At 34.5% G+C, this 18979-nt stretch overlaps 2 protein-coding genes and 1 long non-coding RNA gene across 3 annotated transcripts in view; 1 reads left to right on the top strand and 2 right to left on the bottom strand.

Moving 5' to 3' along the window:
• Positions 1–798: 798 nt before the first annotated feature.
• Positions 799–1360, bottom strand: LOC123667094. Its single transcript, XR_006745386.1, has 2 exons — positions 1313–1360; positions 799–1188 (listed from the first exon to the last, which is right to left on the bottom strand). It is a non-coding gene; the product is annotated as an uncharacterized LOC123667094 (long non-coding RNA).
• A 6138-nt stretch (positions 1361–7498) lies between these two features.
• Positions 7499–8129, top strand: LOC123667327 (U4/U6.U5 small nuclear ribonucleoprotein 27 kDa protein). Its single transcript, XM_045601276.1, has 2 exons — positions 7499–7587; positions 7666–8129. The coding sequence occupies exon 2, from the start codon at positions 7671–7673 to the stop codon at positions 8127–8129; it is 459 nt and encodes a 152-aa protein (XP_045457232.1). The 5' UTR covers positions 7499–7587; positions 7666–7670.
• A 7269-nt stretch (positions 8130–15398) lies between these two features.
• Positions 15399–18979, bottom strand: part of LOC123667265 — an 84171-nt gene continuing 80590 nt past the window's right edge. The window contains exons 12-14 of the mRNA XM_045601223.1: positions 18885–18955; positions 18124–18260; positions 15399–16693 (exon numbers count right to left, since the gene is read on the bottom strand). Coding sequence (XP_045457179.1) covers positions 15650–16693; positions 18124–18260; positions 18885–18955 — 1252 coding nt within the window. The 3' untranslated portion in view covers positions 15399–15649. The remainder of the gene's footprint in view (positions 16694–18123; positions 18261–18884; positions 18956–18979) is intronic.

The raw sequence follows: 18979 nt of genomic DNA on the forward strand, positions 1-18979 counted from the left end.
ATCTGTCGACTAATTAGTCTTCACATTAATGCTATCATAACTCATATATTGTATTGAAACATAAATTACATTAAATGTAACACTAATAAAATTGAAATGATAATTAAAACAGTGCATTTATTTATTACACTTTATTTATTATCTATATATTAGTAAGTGAAGCAGAAACTTTGTACCCCTTTTTACAAAATCTAAAAAAAAAAAATTAAATCTGATCTGATATTATAAAGAGGTAAAGTTTCTAGCTTTGTTTGTTTGTAGGGGGTAATCTTCGGAAATACGGATCCGATCACGAAAATTCTATTACAAACAGAAAGCTATACTATACACATACACCATATCAATAGGCTATATTATTTTATTGTGATTGAACAAAAAATTCAGTAAAAAATCTTATATATAAAATTCTAGTGACACAATGTTAGTTACAATACTCCTTCGAAATGGCTGGACTGATTTTTATGAAATTTTGTATGCATATCGGGTAGGTCTGAGAATCAGCCAACATCTATTTTTCATACAGCTAAGTTATAATGGGGAGGGGGGAGAATTAAGGGGGTTAATAACATATATGGCAAAACAACGTTTGCAGGGTCAGTTTATATAGAGAGGGAGTGCAGAATGCAATTTTTTTTTAATTATACATAAAAATATATTAAATCCATTAAAAAAAAACATTACACACACTACCATGTGTTTTACCCACGCGCGTATATTATACTCTTTTGTTGATTGTCAGTCTGTAGTCCAATTGAAAATTTTTTAAAAAGGTTCTTTATTTTCATTACTTTTTTTTTAAATTTAATTTTTTTTTTAATGGCCGAATTTCGACCACTCGACGACCACTAGTTCTTTTAATTTAGTCAATGGAAAAATAAACGAGGAGATATTGAATTTGACTGTATTTTTTATTTGTTGTTTTTCGACAAACAGAATAAAGATATTGATGATTCATTTCATATTCGAAGGCTGGCGTTTGTCATGTGATCATTTAAATTTGAGCGAGATTAAAAATAGTAAGTTATGAGTTATTACTAATAATACATTTTTAATTGACTTCGCCTCTATTGATAACTATTGGGTTTGGGTTAATAAAAGGTGTTTATATTCTAACTTCTCTATACTTTATTCTGTACATGCGGACTAAACAAAAGCAAATACACAGCAGAGCAATTAATTAACAGACATCTATTTATTTTATTTATTTATTTATTGTTAATGTACACCAAAATACAGACACATATAAAGAAAGATACAATAGAAGATTTACAAAGGCGATCTTATCGCTAAATAGCGATTTCTTCCACATAACGTTTAGTCACCATGGAGGACAAGACAAGAGAGTGATATACAAAAATATAGATTAGAGTGGATGGGAACAGATGAACAAATGTTTTTATTGTACTATATCCAACAATAACGTTCTCATTTTATTATTTGTCAACTAAAGTCACACACAGTACAAAACATTGAAATAATTCTTAGTTTCATTCCTTTATAGTTTTAGCTTCAGTGGTAACACTATGATGTAGTGTAATAAATCTCTTACTTAGGTATATCTTTATAAGGCTATATTACCTACGTTAGGTCTAACTAGGTTAGCATTCGTTTTCGTCGTTCATCGTTGAAATAGTCGTTTTAAAGCTTATACCGAATATGACAAAACATTTACATTTATAGCTCAGAAACTAAATTAAATTCAGTCATTTGTAGTCAAAATATTTTATATTCCAATAACTTCGGTTTATGATTTTTAATACTGATGGAATATTTTTGTATCTATTATACTTATGTGTAATTTTCTTAAGAATCCATTTAAATATTCGTTTTATTTCTCAAAGTTTTGGCATATATATATTTTTATAATTGCTGGTAATAAAAAGAAAACATATAAATTTATAAAATCGTATGTGAGAACACACTTGAGAAGATAATAAATATAAAAGCAATGTCTCGTTAGATCAGTTCTTATTGTGTATTTTTAAAATAAAATAAATATGTAGACAAAAAGAAGGAAAATTGAAAATGAAACATCTTAAAAAAACATTGGAAATTATAAAAAGTAACTTATGAAAAGTATATAAATATAAATTTATATATACGAGGGCTGCGCGAGCTGGTGACAGGAGACTGGCATGAGATAGCTCTGGACGGGGATCGCTGGTGGCCTATGGTGTCGGAGGCTAATGTCCACTACGGGTCACTGAGCCAGAGGAGTAAGTAAGTAACCCATAAAAAGTTAATAATTATAAAAACAAACTTTCCCTATCTACACAATTTGCACCATATACCCTATAAAACCCTATATTATATATTATTGTATACCCTACACCCTATTCAAGACTTTAGACTATCTATATATTGAATGAAATAATAATTAGTCCAGTAATTTTATTACATTCTAATATAAGTATGATGATAATTGTTTCAGTTTTTACCACCCGGATATTTTTTTTCTACCGAAATTTGTAATTAATTTTTATACAGAAAACCAGAAATAAAAGGCATTTTTATTTATTTTATTAGTATGATTATGTGTAAAAATCTACACAATCCATGCATTTGCGGGCACAGATTCACCGTGTGAGACAGACTTCGTCTGCGTGGAATTAACGAAAAGTTATAGTTCAGCTTGCAGAGCTATGAAATAAATAAATTTTTACAATAAAAGTAGCCTAAGGTACTCCTTGCTACATCAGGTATCTATCTGCCAGTGAATGTCCTGTCAAAATCGGTTTTGCCATTTCAGAGTTTACCTAGAACAAATAGACAGACAGACAGACAACAATTTTAAAAAATGTTATTATGGTATATGTACCGTGTATACATCCATTTATACATTTAGTAAAAAGCGTTCACTTTAATATTACAAACAGACACTCCCAATTCTATTTAATTGTATAGATTTTTAAACAAAATCTGTTCTTAGAGGGTCTACATTTAGAAATGCATAAATATCATCATCATCATCAATACAGCCTGTCTTCGGCCTGTGTATTTCAAAGCCAGCAGTTGGATGGTTATCCCATGATGGATATATAGCATAAATATGCAAAATTTTAACTCAATAAGAAGAGTATTACTAGATTTTTGCTACAATTCAGTCAGTTAATAAGTAAATCAGTCAGTAAGTAAACCAGTAATTCAGCCTGTCAATAACTCAGTGAATCAGTAAGTCAGTTGCAAGTATGTAAATCTGTTAGCAAGTAAAATACTATATAACCAGTAAAAAAAATTTTAATATACTAATTAATGATGTCAGACATTATAGAATAACAAAATTAGGTTAATGAGTACGCCCCACCCATATACCTCAATGTCTGCTTAATATATGTAACTAGCTGTGCCACACAGTTGCACCCGCGTAATTTCCAATCCCATGGAAATGTCGGGATAAAAAGTAGCCTATGTCCTATTCTTGATTTGCAGCTATCTATTTACCAAGTTTTATTACAATCAGTTGGTCAGTTTTTACTTAAAAGAATATCCATATATCCATATCCATACATCCTCAAAAACTGCCATATTTATAATATTAGTAAGTAGGAAGGATTCACGATTCAGCCTGTAACATTCCACTGTTGGGCATAGGGCTCTTTCTCTGTGTAGAAGAAGGATCGGAGCTTAACCCACTACACTGCTCTATTTATTTCTGGATATATTCCCTACTATAGGTAACGATCACTATCAGGAAAGAAGGTTTAAGAGTGTAATATGCATTACACACAAAATCGGATCCAGCTTTGGCGCCAGGGGGTCACATAGTCATGGTACTGTACTTTAAAATATCTATATTGTGACAAAAAAAATATAAAATTACTAGCCGACCCCGCAAATGTTGTTTTGCCATATATTTTATTAACCTTCTCAATCCCCCCCCTTATAACTTAGGGGAATGAAAAAATAAATGTTGGCCGATTCTCAAACCTACCCAATATGCACACAAAATTTCATAATATTTTATTAACCCTCTTAACTCCCTCCCCCCAATAACTTAGCGGTATGAAAAATAGATGTTGTTCGATTCTCAGACCTACCCGATATGCACACAAAATTTCATATTTCATAATTAAATAGGTCAAGCCGTTTCGGAGGAGTTTAACTACAAACACCGCGAATTTTATATATTGGATTATGCTTATCAATTTTAATTAGTTGTCCACCTATGTCCTGGATCCAGTCCAGGTCATGACCCCCATGACCCCTACCCCTGGATCCACCCTTGATCACACGTCATTATAAAATTTTTACAGAGCCAAGTTTTATTGATAGCATCATGTACATGTAAATTAAATAATAAAAGTTATCATAGAAACAATTAACTGTTATTAAAACAAGCATTACATAATGTTTATTCAAATTAGTTGCCTTTTTTTATTCTCTATGTTAACTGGTTTTATGAGCAAAGGCCATTGACCATACTGCCTTATCTGATATAAAAAAAAGGTATTGAAAAAGGGAATAATTAAATAATTTTGTTTTTAAAAAGTTTATTTTGTTTTCCTACAATACACAAAAAAAATTGTCAACGATTGGAAATAAGGGATTGTTTTGTAATGATACTCTGTCATAAAACAAAAAAAAAAGGTACTAAGGCTTTCCAATCTATGTCAAATGGTAAAAATAAATGGAACACACAAAAGCCCATCAACAGATATGTGCAGAAAATAAACGATTGAGCCATTGTTAGACAATTTTATAGTTAGCCTCGATTAAATCAGTTTTTATCATTAAATTTGTACCGAGATCGTTTGTCCATTACGAGCGACCAAGCTATTGAATAACCGGCCGATTTCAGTCGAGCCGATTATGAATGCTCGCGATACATTGTAATACTCTACCTTCGCGGGTCGGGTTATTTGGTCATCCGCGCCCTAGCGGTGACATCATCTCTATTGAGGTAGATAACAGGCAATTCAATAATGGCACGCCCGATACGGCACGAAATATATGTCAGATAGCGATTTATAATGTAATATAAAGCATATCAGGTCATATAGTACGGAAAATTTGAAAAAAATCCGTTCACCAAATTAACGATAAAATGTCGAAATAGAAATTTATAAGCACATAATTTTGCCCCGGCTAGTGTCAATTGTCCCGAAATACGGCGAGTTAGTCATTACGCTGCGGTCGAGCTAAAAAAAACGACCCAATTACGACCTACGGCCTAAGAAACCACACCCTAGTTGGTCGCACAATAGACCGCTAAAGTTATACCAGATCGAATTCTATAGGAAGTTATCTTAGTCGCGTGTAATCTCAATTAGTAGTAAATGATACTCACCGGCTGTTGGCTCCAAGGGACGATAAGTCGACTTTTGTCACCGCACAAATCACTTCACTTTAGCGTAGCAATCTAATCACACTAAGCACACGTAAGGCATAATATTACGATGGAGAACCCGCACTAACGTTCCCTTCGCGTTTTAATCCACTAGCACCACAAACATTACGCGATAAAGCGATATTTCTTATTTTTCGTTCGTCAAATGGGACCGTCTGCTCGCACCGCTTCCGTTAATCGATGTTGGAGTTTCGTTCATGTAGCCGCGGCTACAGCGTCGCTGGTGTCGGCTGTCGGTGCAATGTGACGTGCCGTCGCTGAAACCAGATGGCGCTAATGAGCTAATGTTGTCAGTAAATTTAAAGAAACTCCATTTTTAATTTTAAATATCTATCATAAATTGTTATTATAAAACGTTAGTTAGTATTTCTACCCCAAATCTCGTGGACTGACTATTTAAAAAAAGTTGGTGGAATCATTGGTTTCTGACAGCGTAAATCCAAAAAAATTAGATGTGCGTATCATCCCTTAGCTAACAACAACGCATAAGTCATTTTTACCAACTTTACAGGAGATGAAAAAACTGTCTATTTTATAAAATCAGTTAAATTTTTGTGGTATTACTTAATAAATACCCAAGCTAGCATTTAAGAAATAATTTTTTTTACTTATTATGACAATTTACTTTATTTTAACTTTTATTTTATGACTTGAGTTGTGTTGACTGATAATTTATTAGATTAAGACGGTGTTATTTGCGCAAATGTAAGGGAATAAGGTATTAACATGAAATATCATATTCCCTAACATTTTTTTTTGATTTACAAAGAAAAGTTTTTATTAAGAAATATTTCAAGAATAATTAACAATCTTTATAACATAGGTGTGGTTACGGCAGTAAAGAATATAGAAACCTCCTCTCTTCCCATGGGTGTCGTAAGAGGCGACAAAGGAATAACACAGTTCCACTACCACCTAGGGTCTTAAAAAGCCGACCGATGGCAGGATAACCATCCAACTGCTGGCTTTGAAATACACAAGCCGCAGACGGGCAGCAGCGTTTTCGGTGTGGCAAAGCCAGCCCCGTGGTCACCAACGCGCCTGCCCAGCACGGTGGCTATGGGTAAAACACGTGAATTCGCGCCATTTTTGGCGCGAACTTGCGGAGGCCTATGTCCAGTAGTGGACTGTATTAGGCTGAAGTGAGTGAGTGAGTAGATAGTAATAGGGCATACACATATATCTTCTCTTACTGTTCTCTCCCACTGTGTAGCCAATTATCCTGCTCTGTTATTAATCCCATTTCCCCATATCATTTTCTTGTCCCACCGTCGTGTATTATTGTATTCTTATTCATTTTTCAATTTTTGACACCAGTTAGGAACGACGTTCCTTCGGATAGTATAGAAGCAACACAATTTGAAAAAAAAATGTTGAATTTTATATGTATTTTCTAGTTCTTGATTTTTTTTTGTATGTTGATTGGTTTTAATTAAGTACATACAAGTATTTAGGAAATTTAGTATTTTAGAAAATAACAAATACCGTAAAATAAAATAAATCAAACAAAATAATAATAATAATAATAATTCAAACTATTAAGTTAAATAAAAAAAACATGTATCTTTATTTATTTATTTCGACAATATAAAATTACATAAATAATTTTAAAAAAGTTTACTAGTAATATTTTAGTTTTACAAACGTCATATTATACAGTCGTGTGACTCGTGTGACTGATATTGCGTCACTTCTGTTATATATTTTTCTTACGGTTTTAGTATCACATTTTTTTCAGTTCGGTCGCTCAGCCGAATGTCTAGCCTGCCGTAAGGAACTTCGTTCCAAAAAGGGAAAACTTAGAATTATGGCAGCATCGTTCTTCACCGTTCCGTTTTAAGCTGTTAAAGTTTCGCCATCGCATAGTAAAAAAAAATTCTACATCAGTGATAATTTTAAAAAATGGTATATAAAATGAAGTAAAAAGTTGCTAGTTATAGGGAAAATGCATTACATTTACAATGAAGTCACCGAAATCTTATGCTATTTGTATTATATAATTAGTCTAAAAATTAGTCATATAAAATTTCGTTTTTTTTTTTATGTAATAAATTTCATATTTCTTTATGAACTCTAATAAGAGAAATTAAACAGAAAACGGAACGTATAACGATGTTTCATGTCGTTTAAAAAACTTAATTAATCATTCATTTTCAAAATGGCGAACGTTTAGGTTGTGTGTTACTGTTATCTTTTTTGTTTTTTTTATAAATTTTACACGCTGTTGACTTGACTTTGAGGTAAATATGCCGTAATATCATTTTTTTATGTACTAATTACAGTATTTGTATGTTATATATTTATTATTTTATCGACAGCTTTAATGGGTCGGTCGCCGAGTCCGCGGCGGCGTGAAGACCGACGTGACCGCAGGGAAAGGGACAGGGACCGCGACCGGGACCGCGAGAGGCGAAGGCCTAGGACCCGGTCACGATCCCGCTCTCTAGACCGTCGGAGGCGCTCCCCCGAACGCCGACGCTCACCCTCCCCACGAAGAAGAAGATCGCGATCAATATCGCCGACACCGACCACGTCATTCGTGCCCAAACCGAAAAAGAACTTCGGCGAACGGCCCATAGTCACGCCCGCAGATTTGGAGGGAAAAACGCCCGAGGAGCAAGAAATGTTGAAGGTTATGGGTTTCTGCGGCTTCGATACCACAAAAGGTAAGAAAGTCGAAGGTAATGTTGAAGGAGATGTTCACTTAGTACTGAAACGGAAATATAGACAATACATGAACAGGAAGGGTGGTTTCAACCGACCGTTGGACTTTGTCGCTTAACTGTAACCCACAACCTAATATACTTGTTTGTTTGGCCCCAGGGTCGCTTGATGTGATATTAATTCTTTTAAAGCTTGCTTGTATCAACTGATTAACTTATTTATACATATCAAATATTCATGAAAGTGCTCAAATTAAAGCAAGGATTGCACTAAAGGTTGACCTTGACCTTGTAAGATGTTACAAGAAGGGTTAAAAACGTTTAAATATGAACAACAGAAAGTTGAATCAGTTGTATGAACAAGCTTTAAGAACGATTCTATTAGATATAAGTGTTACAATGTTTTCCATTTTGTATTGAAACTGGTTTTTGAGTTTTGGCTGTGATATACGAACAGACAGTAATTTTATACATATTATATACAACAGTGTTTACTGAGATGGTATGTTTTATAAACCTTGAAGTAAAATTCTAGACATTTTTTACTTCAAATGCATTACAAGACCATATTTCATATCAACAATTACAGTTTTACCATAAATTTGACAATAGCTCTAATATTAGTCAATTATATATATTTTAATACCGTATAAATATTTAACACTTGTACTCTCATGACACCAACATTCTTAGCAGAGCATTTACCCTAAACATAAAATCATAGACTCACTCTGACATTGGCAAATCCTCACGGAAGCCATTATACAAGAATAAGAAGAATTATGTATTAATAAAACGAAGTTTATCTAATTGCATAAAAAGTGCAATACAGTAAAAATGAGTCAACAAAATACCTTTGAAAAACTATAATTATTGAAAGTTATAATTGGAAATATTGTTACTAATTTTTGTGTCGGAACACAAGACTTACATCTTACATAATATAAAGAGAAAAGATTACAAATATGTTCTGCATACCAATTCTACGTAATGAACGAAATGCACCGCTAACTTTTATAAACAAAAACAATTAAAAATAAAACTATCGCAACCAAAACTCAAGAAAAATATTGCCACAAAACTATGAAATTAAATTACACCTTTTTAAATACATTGACGGACTGGAACAACTCGGAAAACCCAAAAGGTTAATGTTAAACATGAACTAAAAAATTGCAACCTTATGCATAAATATATTTCACAACAAATTTAGCGGTCAATAAAACTTAATATAACTAAATTTATAGTGTAAATAGGGATATAGCCAGTACAAGTCCAGTCTTGTTGATATTGACTAATATAGCCAAAATAGTATTTGCTATGTTCAAAAAACAATTTGCTAATAAAATTGACCAGTAACATTATGGGACTAGTAAAATTAAAAATTTGATGCAAAGTATTGTTTGATAAATATACATAAAAGACTTGGTGCTTGTCAGCTTGAGACACTATATTTGAGAATTGAGACATATGAAGACATGTCCAGTGCAAATTATCCATCTATAACAACATTTAATAACTTTTTGGTATGCTGAAAGCATAAATACATAATTTTTAATACACTTAAACAGTTCCAGTGCAAATTAGCCGAATATACTTATTCAATGACAAGGTTTTGTGGCAAATGTAGTTGTAAGTTAGTCGTAAGCCCGTTACCTCAGTGCCCGCGCGCAGCTAAGGCCCGCGCGGGCTCCGGCTATAGCGCTCTGCGCACCAAGAAGCCCTATGGAGTCGGTTCGGAAGTGATATTATGGTGTGTGAAGTTTCTATAATGGGGAAATGGCTATCTATGACTGGCTATGACTAGTATATTCTATTACCATTTTACATTTATTATAATAATGATGATCGGTGATACAAAACATTTAGATTCACACATCACAGAAGCTAATTTCTTTGTTAGATGTTCAGAATATCAAAAGAAGTTAGTCTTTGCTTGGTAAAAGAAGATATCAAAAATACATGCTTAATTTACTTTTTAACACAATAAAATTGTACATAAAACTGAAAAGATAACAAAATTACATAATTTTCAAATAATTTTCATTTTCAAAACAGAAAAGTATCTCTATAATATATATGTATACAATATTTATCTCAGATTTCTACCAAATAGCCAACCTATCACAAGCAGAAACCGTTGAATAGAAAACCCCCACAGAATTATGGTATAACTTCACATAACCGTCCCATAAGACTGATTTGTCGTGGCCGTGTTGAACGTTGCCCGCGCGACGCGACTCACCATAGATATATTTATACACTTTACACACAATCCCCCCAGATGATCCCCCTCTCCTCCACAATGTACAATAGTTAAAGATTTACGGATCAGAGTGTGGTTTTAACAATGTTTTTGTCGATATAGGTAATTAAGATGAGTTGAACTTGTAAAATATATTTTTTATATTAAAAAATTTATTAATTTCAATGTTATTCAGTATTATTTTAAAATATTAATTTTTTAGATAAATATGATTCAACTTTGTGCATATAAAGGTTTAAATTGTTGATTGATTCAGGCTGTCCCACTGCTGGGCATAGGCCTCTTTCTCCGTGTATCAGAAGGATCAGAACAAAAAAAAAAGATTAAAACTAAATTCATATTCTTATATTTTTGTATACACAAATTCTCCATCTTAACATACTTAGAGGCAAATCAATGTTGATAAAACCGCTCTCTGTACCGTGGATCTCCATAGACCATATACAATTATACAAATGTTGCATATATATGAAATATTTAGTGTAAGCGCACACGCGCCGCGCGGGGGTCCGACAGCAATAGAAGTCAGATCCGAACCGACTTCATCTGGTTTGTCACTCCACCGCACCCCTCGAATGAATCTCATTGAAATTTACACATTCCGAAGCTAAATACACATTAAAACTAAGCTGTGTACTGTAATTTTGATGAAAATCGAACGTATGTCAGTAAATTATAACTGCAAAAACCAAAAACAGGTTAATTTGTGTCATGATATGAATTGATTTTTTCAGAACTGTAATCATAAAATTGCTATTTCTTTTGGAAAGATGTTTACCAACTTGTAATAAAAGCAGTTTTATGATGTTTAATTTTCAATGTTTGAATAACTAATGTTAACTGATTTGTCTAATAAAACATTGTCTTAACTCGGCGTTCGTCGCATCCCTGTAAGCAACACTTTTGCTCGCTACGGGTGAAAAATACCCAAATTTTATATCGTGTACCCATTTATTCTTATGTATTATTATTATTATTATTTTGTTTATACGTAAAGGAAGTTTAGTAAAATGTTAAATAAAAGTAAGTAATCATCGTTAACAGTATTTATTAAACAAATAGATAAACGCTACAATTATATAGCAAACAGCAACTGTTTTTTGTAAACTACTACTGCAAACAAAAAAAAAATATTACTTTTCATTTTTTTATCAATCATATGGCTTTAATTTTTACAAAAACAGTCTTAGTTTTAATTTAGGAAAAGAAATTATACACATTTATGATATCTTACCTCTCTAAATCAATATAAAAATAACGAAATAAAATTACTAAAAAACAACAATCAGTCTTATGTCTTTAGGAACATGAGTTTTTTTATAATATAATTATTCAATTTTTAGTACGCATTCAGAACATACAGGCAAAGGATGCTCTCTACATAACATTTTCTTGCAGATTTGGCAGCATGAGTTGGTTTTTCAATCCTTTTTGGGTGGACAAACTTGGCATCTTGACGTGGCACACCTTTTTCTTGATGTCATGGACATGGGTTCATTTTCGGTATGTAAGTCGTCATTGGGTAAAAATAGATTCCATGCATCAACAATATTCATACATTGCTTAGCATCTCCTTTTGGCCCTGGTGCCTCTAGCACGATGTTATGAGAACGAGTTCTAACACGCGGAGATGGTTCCTTTACTTTCCATTGGGTTGTGCTATCCTTGCCTAAATAATAACCACGTTGCAAGGTACTTACAGGGACGTCTTCTAGATATTCTGGTATAGTAAGGCCTGGTCTGGTAACTGAAATTGGCGGCTCAGTAGCACTTTCCGGTAAGTTTTCGTGAAAAAGTTCGCCTTCTTGATCTGAGTCAGTATCGTGTTCGCTGAACTCTTCAAAATCTTCAATTCCGGAATATCTGCTATCGCTTTGTTCCAAATACTGTTGAATATCTTCATCAGCAACTACATGGCGTGCCATGATACGGTCTAATTACAAAAACAACGTATATTAATTTTCAAAAAAGTATATAACATAAATAATCGCTACGGGTGAAAAATACCCATACTCACTTTGCACGTCCACCATTCGCAAGCGTGTCGCGCTAACTGACTGTCGAGTTGAGAGTACAAAGTCAAAGACACAACTTGAAGGTACCAAAAAGCGCGGCGCGCTGTGATTGGCTAATCAAAAAATATAAACAAAAATTTATAGGGCTGGGTGAATTTTACCCATAGCGAGCAACGCCGAGTTAATAACACTTATTCCTGAAGGCAATGTTTTAAAATATACAACTCGCTTAATGATGAAAATTTTGAAGAAAAACGAAATTCGTACATTTCTACATAATTTGAAATCATTCTAAATTACACATTATTAAATACTATGAAATGTATAAATTTGACATAACACTTTTTTTTTCTAATTGTTTAATAAAAACAAGAATCTACCAAAGATTCATTCTCACGTGTAAATACCACGAATTTGTATTTATTTTCTACTGTAATACTAAATTGTAATTCTGGTATAAAAATATTAAGTTGTACTTTTGTGAATATTAGATCTTAAAAAATATACGTAATTAAATATCCTTGGATATTTTTTTTTTGTCATTCAAAGTAACATCTAAAAAATAAAAAAATGAATTTTATTATTTACCATAAATTATGAAAAAAAGTTTATATAATCTTGTGTAAAATTTTATAAAAATGATTGATTATTTATTTTGATAACTTTCAAAATGTTTCGTTCCTGCATATGAATGTAATGAATGTAATTTAGAAATTAATATTAAGTAATACATAAATACTTTGTTAAAAGACTCAAATTTAGTCATATTTTTATAAATTTCTACGATTAGACATTTTTTATGTAATAAACTTTCCTAAAATTAAATTCGAAAACGATGTTTCTGTTACCTAGTAATATTATTTAAAAAATAAGTTCTATTTTGCTTTTAATTTTACTAAAATCCGTTGATAATTTTCTGTAATAGTGATTAAGAGTAAATCTTGTTACATATGAATATTAAAGTTACTAAATTATGAAAAAAAGTTAAAATTTTGCATAATATTGGTTTTTTATTCGTATGTAACAAGGCTTTAATTCCAAGGATGTAAAATTCGAAATAAATCTGATTTGGATTGAAAAGGTATTTTATTTTTCACATGCAAGTCTTAACCTCATTATCTATTAAGTCACTAAGGAAAAAATATTTATGAAAAAAACTATTAACATTAAGTGTTATAAGTTTAAAAAAATGTATCGGAACTTGAATGGCTGAATAAAAATTTGGTTCAACTTGTCAAAATATACATATTAGAGCCTGTTTCACCACTTGTGGATAACGATACACTATCACAGTAAAAAGTTTCATTCAATAACCATTTTTACCATCGAATTCTATTCGCATATATTAATCTTTAAGTTGCAGTTAATTAATTGAGGAGAAACAGGTCCTACTGGCCTGTTCTACCTCCCGTAGCTGGTGAAACTGGCCCTTACTTTGATAATTAAGAAGGCAAAACAGTTTTCAGAGTAGTTCTAAAATTCCCGATACTAATGTAGAGCATATTAGGGATGGACGTACCCAGAATCTTATAAGGGTGGAACAGAAGTAACTATGCTATGCAGAAAATTAGAAACACTATTTACTGCAACTTTTTACACACGGTATTTTAGGGATCCGAAATATTGGCCTTATTTTAATTTCTATTCTTCTAAATCAGTATTTAATTTTGTTACTTTTACTAGAAATCTAAAAATTATATTATTAGCTTTAAGTCAGGGTGATCACTGGGTATTAGGATGGTTCCAATTTAAAGGCCACAGTAATGTTTTTACTCGTCTCACATTTTTTTCTTGCATAATAATTGATATAGAAAATTAGAAATTAAGCTGTTTAATGATTGCTTAATTGCTGTTTATATGCTAGGAAAACATGTCAATTCTTGTGGTCATCACATAAATATGAATTATAAAAAATTAAATTTATTTATATAAAGAGATTGACTATGATGTTGAAATTGGGTTGTTAATTAAAAATACCACAAAATTTTCAAATTGTTTATTTTGTACAGCGATAGAGACGCCACCCAATGTTGGCCCAACGTCTGTCCAAACTAGTGACGGCGTATTTAAAAAACATTACCCTAAGAACAACATTTATCTTAAAATTTAACTACAATTCAACTAACCGACAATATCTACGTGACTTAAACGAAAAAAAAAATCGAATTTCATAGAGAACCAGAAAAAAATATAACCTAAAAAAAAAAGAAATGCATTATAACTTAAACGAAATCTTTAAGAATACTTTTTTTTTTAAATGTTGCCAACTAAAAGATCACGCGAACATCGGTAGTGCGGAGGAAGTGACACCGTTATATTTACAATATATTTACAAATTAAAAGTAAACAAAAACAACGCTTCAGAGCGCGATGGATTGATCCCAATATCCCATTAAAACAACTAGAGATCGACGCTTACACATACCATATCACAATTAATATTAAAATTAATTACTTTATCCCGTGAACACGACGCGTTCAACTTAAAACAACAATACTCGGTAAAATTACAAATCCAGTCGTGTCCAGTAAAAAGCTGACCTATCGGTTGCTATATTCGAACGAGTCGTTTTTGTTAGTAGACGTTTAGAAGTTTAAGTCCTCCTTCGTAGGAATAAAGTAGAGGTTTAATAAAATAACACAAGCGGAGGGGGAAGGGTAAATGAAATAACAAAAGGTTGGGAGAGGGGATTGTAGTGGCATATGAGGTGTGTTTATTTTCCGTTAAACGCGATGTCTAGACCAATCAAGGAAAAAATATCCTCCAACCTTTATATTTGTCTAGAATGTGTTACGGTCCTTAACTATACTTAATTACGCCTGTATTTAGAGATAATACTCTGATTGTTTTAATATGCTTTGCATAAAAAGGTACACGTGATTTTTGGGTAAAAGGTTGTCTTAAAACACACCACATATCACCAAGGAGGGGATTTAGGAAGTTACAAAGTTGCTACAAACATCAAGTGATTAATAAAAGACCCATAAGCAAAACGATAGATTTTCGTATTATGGCATCTGGTACTTCAAACTATTCGTTTTGGTCACTAACCGTTAAATTTAGAATGTTAGCGATTCGTAGGCAAAGCGGTCCGTTTTTGTAACACAGCAACGGGTTTCGTCCGACTAGATTGAATAATGCCGGGTTGCTATATTCAGAAACCGGTTTGTTTTACTTACGAGTCGTTAAAATTTGACCAAGACGTTTTAAATATAACGATTCGGAAGCAAAACAAATCGTTTTCGAATATAGGAACCGAATAATTCTTCGTCATCGGTGTGTAAGTTTAACGGTTCGTATGCTAAACGATCCGTTTTGCGAATATAGCAACGCATTCCGACTAGATTACTAGATTAACTAATTCTTCGTTGTGGGGGTCCCGATGTTGAGAAGGCCGCTGTACCCTCGGAACTGGGTCATCATGTCACGATATAAGGCGAGCTGATGCTGTTCCAGGGGGCCCAGGCTACTGTAGAGGGCGTTCATGTACAGTGGGTCCATGAAGGGGGCCAGCGGGGGCTTCTGGGTCTCCCCCATCTGGAGGTTTTGGCCCTTGAAGGCGCCGGGGGGCACCGGCTCTTTCAAGGAGCTGGTGGACACTTCATCCGGGATCTGGTAGCTGGGGACCACGATAGGATTTTTTTTGGGGGAGGGGTAGGGCTTGGGGTAGTCTTTGGGAGGTGTAGGTGTCTTCGCGGACACGAATTTTCCGTTCGATGAACGCTTTTGAGGGGGTCGTTTTGGGGGCGTCTGGGGTTTCGCGTTAACTAAGGTTATTTCTAAGTTTGAGCCAACGACCGCTTTCCCATCTAGAAGTGTATAGTTCTTGCTTAAATTCTGGGGGGCGTTTGGGGTTTTCGAGGGGGAGGGGGCGGGCGGTATCCTGACTATCTCGACGGCCGGCTTCTGGGTGGGGGTCGTAGGGGTTTTGCAGGTTAAGTCTAAGATATCCTGAGGGGTCGCGGTCGCCGTCTGGATGCTCCTCTGTGGCTTTATGGGAGTCCCTTGCAGGACGTGAGGGGGCGGCATGAAGGGGTCCTTAGGATTCCCATACACCGTTTTTTCTGGCCCAGCTGTTCCAAAGGCGCTGGAAGCTTGAATGACTTTTGGCGCTTGGATATCCTTCGGGTACATCGGTGGTAATACATTGCATATTTGGAATATTTGAGCTTGAGTCATAAATTGGTGCTGCAGTGCTGGATTTAGGATTATGGGGTTAGGGTTGATGAGGGGGGTTATGGGGGTTGGAAGAGGAGTGGCCCACACTGGACCTGGGGGCACTGCAGTGACCTCTAAGCCCCTTTCTTTGAGGATTTCCAGTTTCTTTTTCTTGATACCTTGAGGACTTTCTGGGTATTCGTCTAGGTCGATGATTTCAGGGCTCTTAGGTTTATAGGGTACCTGGAAATTAAAGTAATATTATGTTATTTTGTGTGATTACAAATATATTTACTTACTCGCTTTATCCTCAACTTTGGTTGCTATAACACATTTGATTATCATCTGATCTAAGCGAATATTACAGAACTTTCGGGGTACTAAGAATTCATAGTCCTAACTCGTAGTATGAACTGCAATCATACCAACTTTTATTGAAATTCAGTGGTCTTGGCGTGATAGCCGACGAGGATACAGACAGACATCTTTCGGAATCTGTTAAGGAGTGTTTGTACAACCCCCACTGTTTCCTGGTTCAAGACACACGTTATCGAAAGGTAAACCAAATCAAAAGAGCGGGAGAGATCCACAAAGACTGCACAAACACCCAGACCACGGCATACATCTGTATGGCCAATACAAATGTTTGTCATGTCCATAATTTAATATATTCGAAATTTAGCCGTGTAGGGTAGTGGTGCGTGTAGTTGCCTAAAACACCTAAGGTTTGCGGGTTCGATTCCCGCTCGGAATGGATATTTGTATTTATACAAATATTTTTTTCCGGTTTAGATGTCTTTCCTTGTGGGTTTCCCCACCGTGCCTCGGAGAGCACGTTAAGCCGTCGGTCCCGGTTGTTATTATGTACACCTGATAGCGATCGTTACTCATAGTAGGGAATATATCTGCCAACCCGCATTGGAGCAGCGTGGTGGATTAAGCTCCGACCCTTCTCCTACATGGAGGAAGAGGCCTATGCCCAGCAGTGGGATGTTACAGAATTATTATTGATAGTTACGATTAAATTGAAAACATTTGACATTTTTAAATAATTATAGACCAAAACAGCATTTCGTAGTCGACTATTTCCTCCCCAAACCATGACAATTTTTTTTATGTAACTATAAAAACCTTTACGGTTACGGTTACGGTTTTTTTTGTAAATATGCGTACTTTTTTCTAAGGATTGTTTTAAAATTTATAAAAAAATTAGGAAATATTTCTAGTTTTTGAAGACTCTTACTCCCTATGATAATAAGAATATGAAAAAAGCCAAGAGGCAAGCCATGGTCACGGCAGTCAAAGGTTTCATGTTACAAACATTTCGATGGCTCCTAAGTATACTGAGTCAACTAACAACTTTTGATAATTTAATTTTTTAAGATATTAATAACATTTACTTGATTTCCTATCTACCTATGTAAGAAAAAAATAAAGTTATTAAAAGTAGAGTTGACTCAGTATACTTAGGAGCCATCGATTTGATGTAGTGTCATTATCCAGGGAGGAAACAGTCGACTGCGTTTGTATGGAAAGCCGGTATCCTTTCCCCTTAAGCCCTCCATAACCATGGTTGATCATCTAATAAACTTAATAAGCCGCGATAAATACGAAAAAGTTGTTTCATTATAATGAGTAAAGACATTTTTTGATAGAGATTAATTAGGACTCACCTCGACGATCTCGTCATCGCTGTGGCTGGCCGGCGGGTGGTGGATGCCGAAGTTGTTGATGGGGGGGGCGCCCGGGGGGGAGCTGTCCGCGCGCAGGGGGGGGATGGGCGCTGTGGGGGGTGGGTGGAGGTGTAATACTATATATTTATATTGGAACTAGGGTAAAATCATTTGAACATTATTTATATCTATAAATTAATACGTGAATTGAAAATTTTATACCCCTTTTTACGTGAGGAGTAAGCTGGTGAATGCGTGACGAGAGTGTTACGAAAAATGTGATTGAGCGAGGCGAAAGGAGCAAGAGTGGGAGGTGCGATTACACATTTTCTTTCCTCTTTCTCTCATGGCTCGTTACATTTTGTATATCTTAGACACAGTTTTTTTCATGTCACTAGGTCGGCAAACAAGCGTACGGCTCACCTGATGGTAAGCGAGTACCGTAGCTTATAGACACCTACAACACCAGAAGCATCGCAAGCGCGTTGCCGACCCAATCCCCAATCCCCCCAGGAGCTCTGGTCACCTTACTCACCAACAGGAACACAACACTGCTTGAAAATAGTATTATTTAGCTGTGGTCTTCTGTAAGGTCGAGGTACTACCCCAGTCGGACTGCTCCAGATTTTGAGCAGGAAATTCCTGCTGTGCCCTACCTCAGTAGTGCAGGCCTATTGCTAAAAAAACTTCAGTTTTACTTCAGTCGTGTGGTCTAAAGCACACTCATTTTTATTTTATATGTATTTCAGTGTGTTACTCACGTGTGGCGGTGGGGGGGCGGGTGGGCTTGACTCGGACTGCACGGAGGGAACTGCGACCCACCGGTCTAGATCTCTGTAAACACACAGATTATAAC

Source organism: Melitaea cinxia, chromosome 27, assembly GCF_905220565.1.
Source record: "Melitaea cinxia chromosome 27, ilMelCinx1.1, whole genome shotgun sequence".
NCBI classification, from domain to species: domain Eukaryota; kingdom Metazoa; phylum Arthropoda; class Insecta; order Lepidoptera; family Nymphalidae; genus Melitaea; species Melitaea cinxia.

Coding starts and splice junctions, on each gene's coding strand:
- LOC123667327 (XM_045601276.1), top strand. CDS start 7,671: ATGGGTCGGTCGCCGAGTCCGCGGCGGCGTGAAGACCGACGTGACCGC.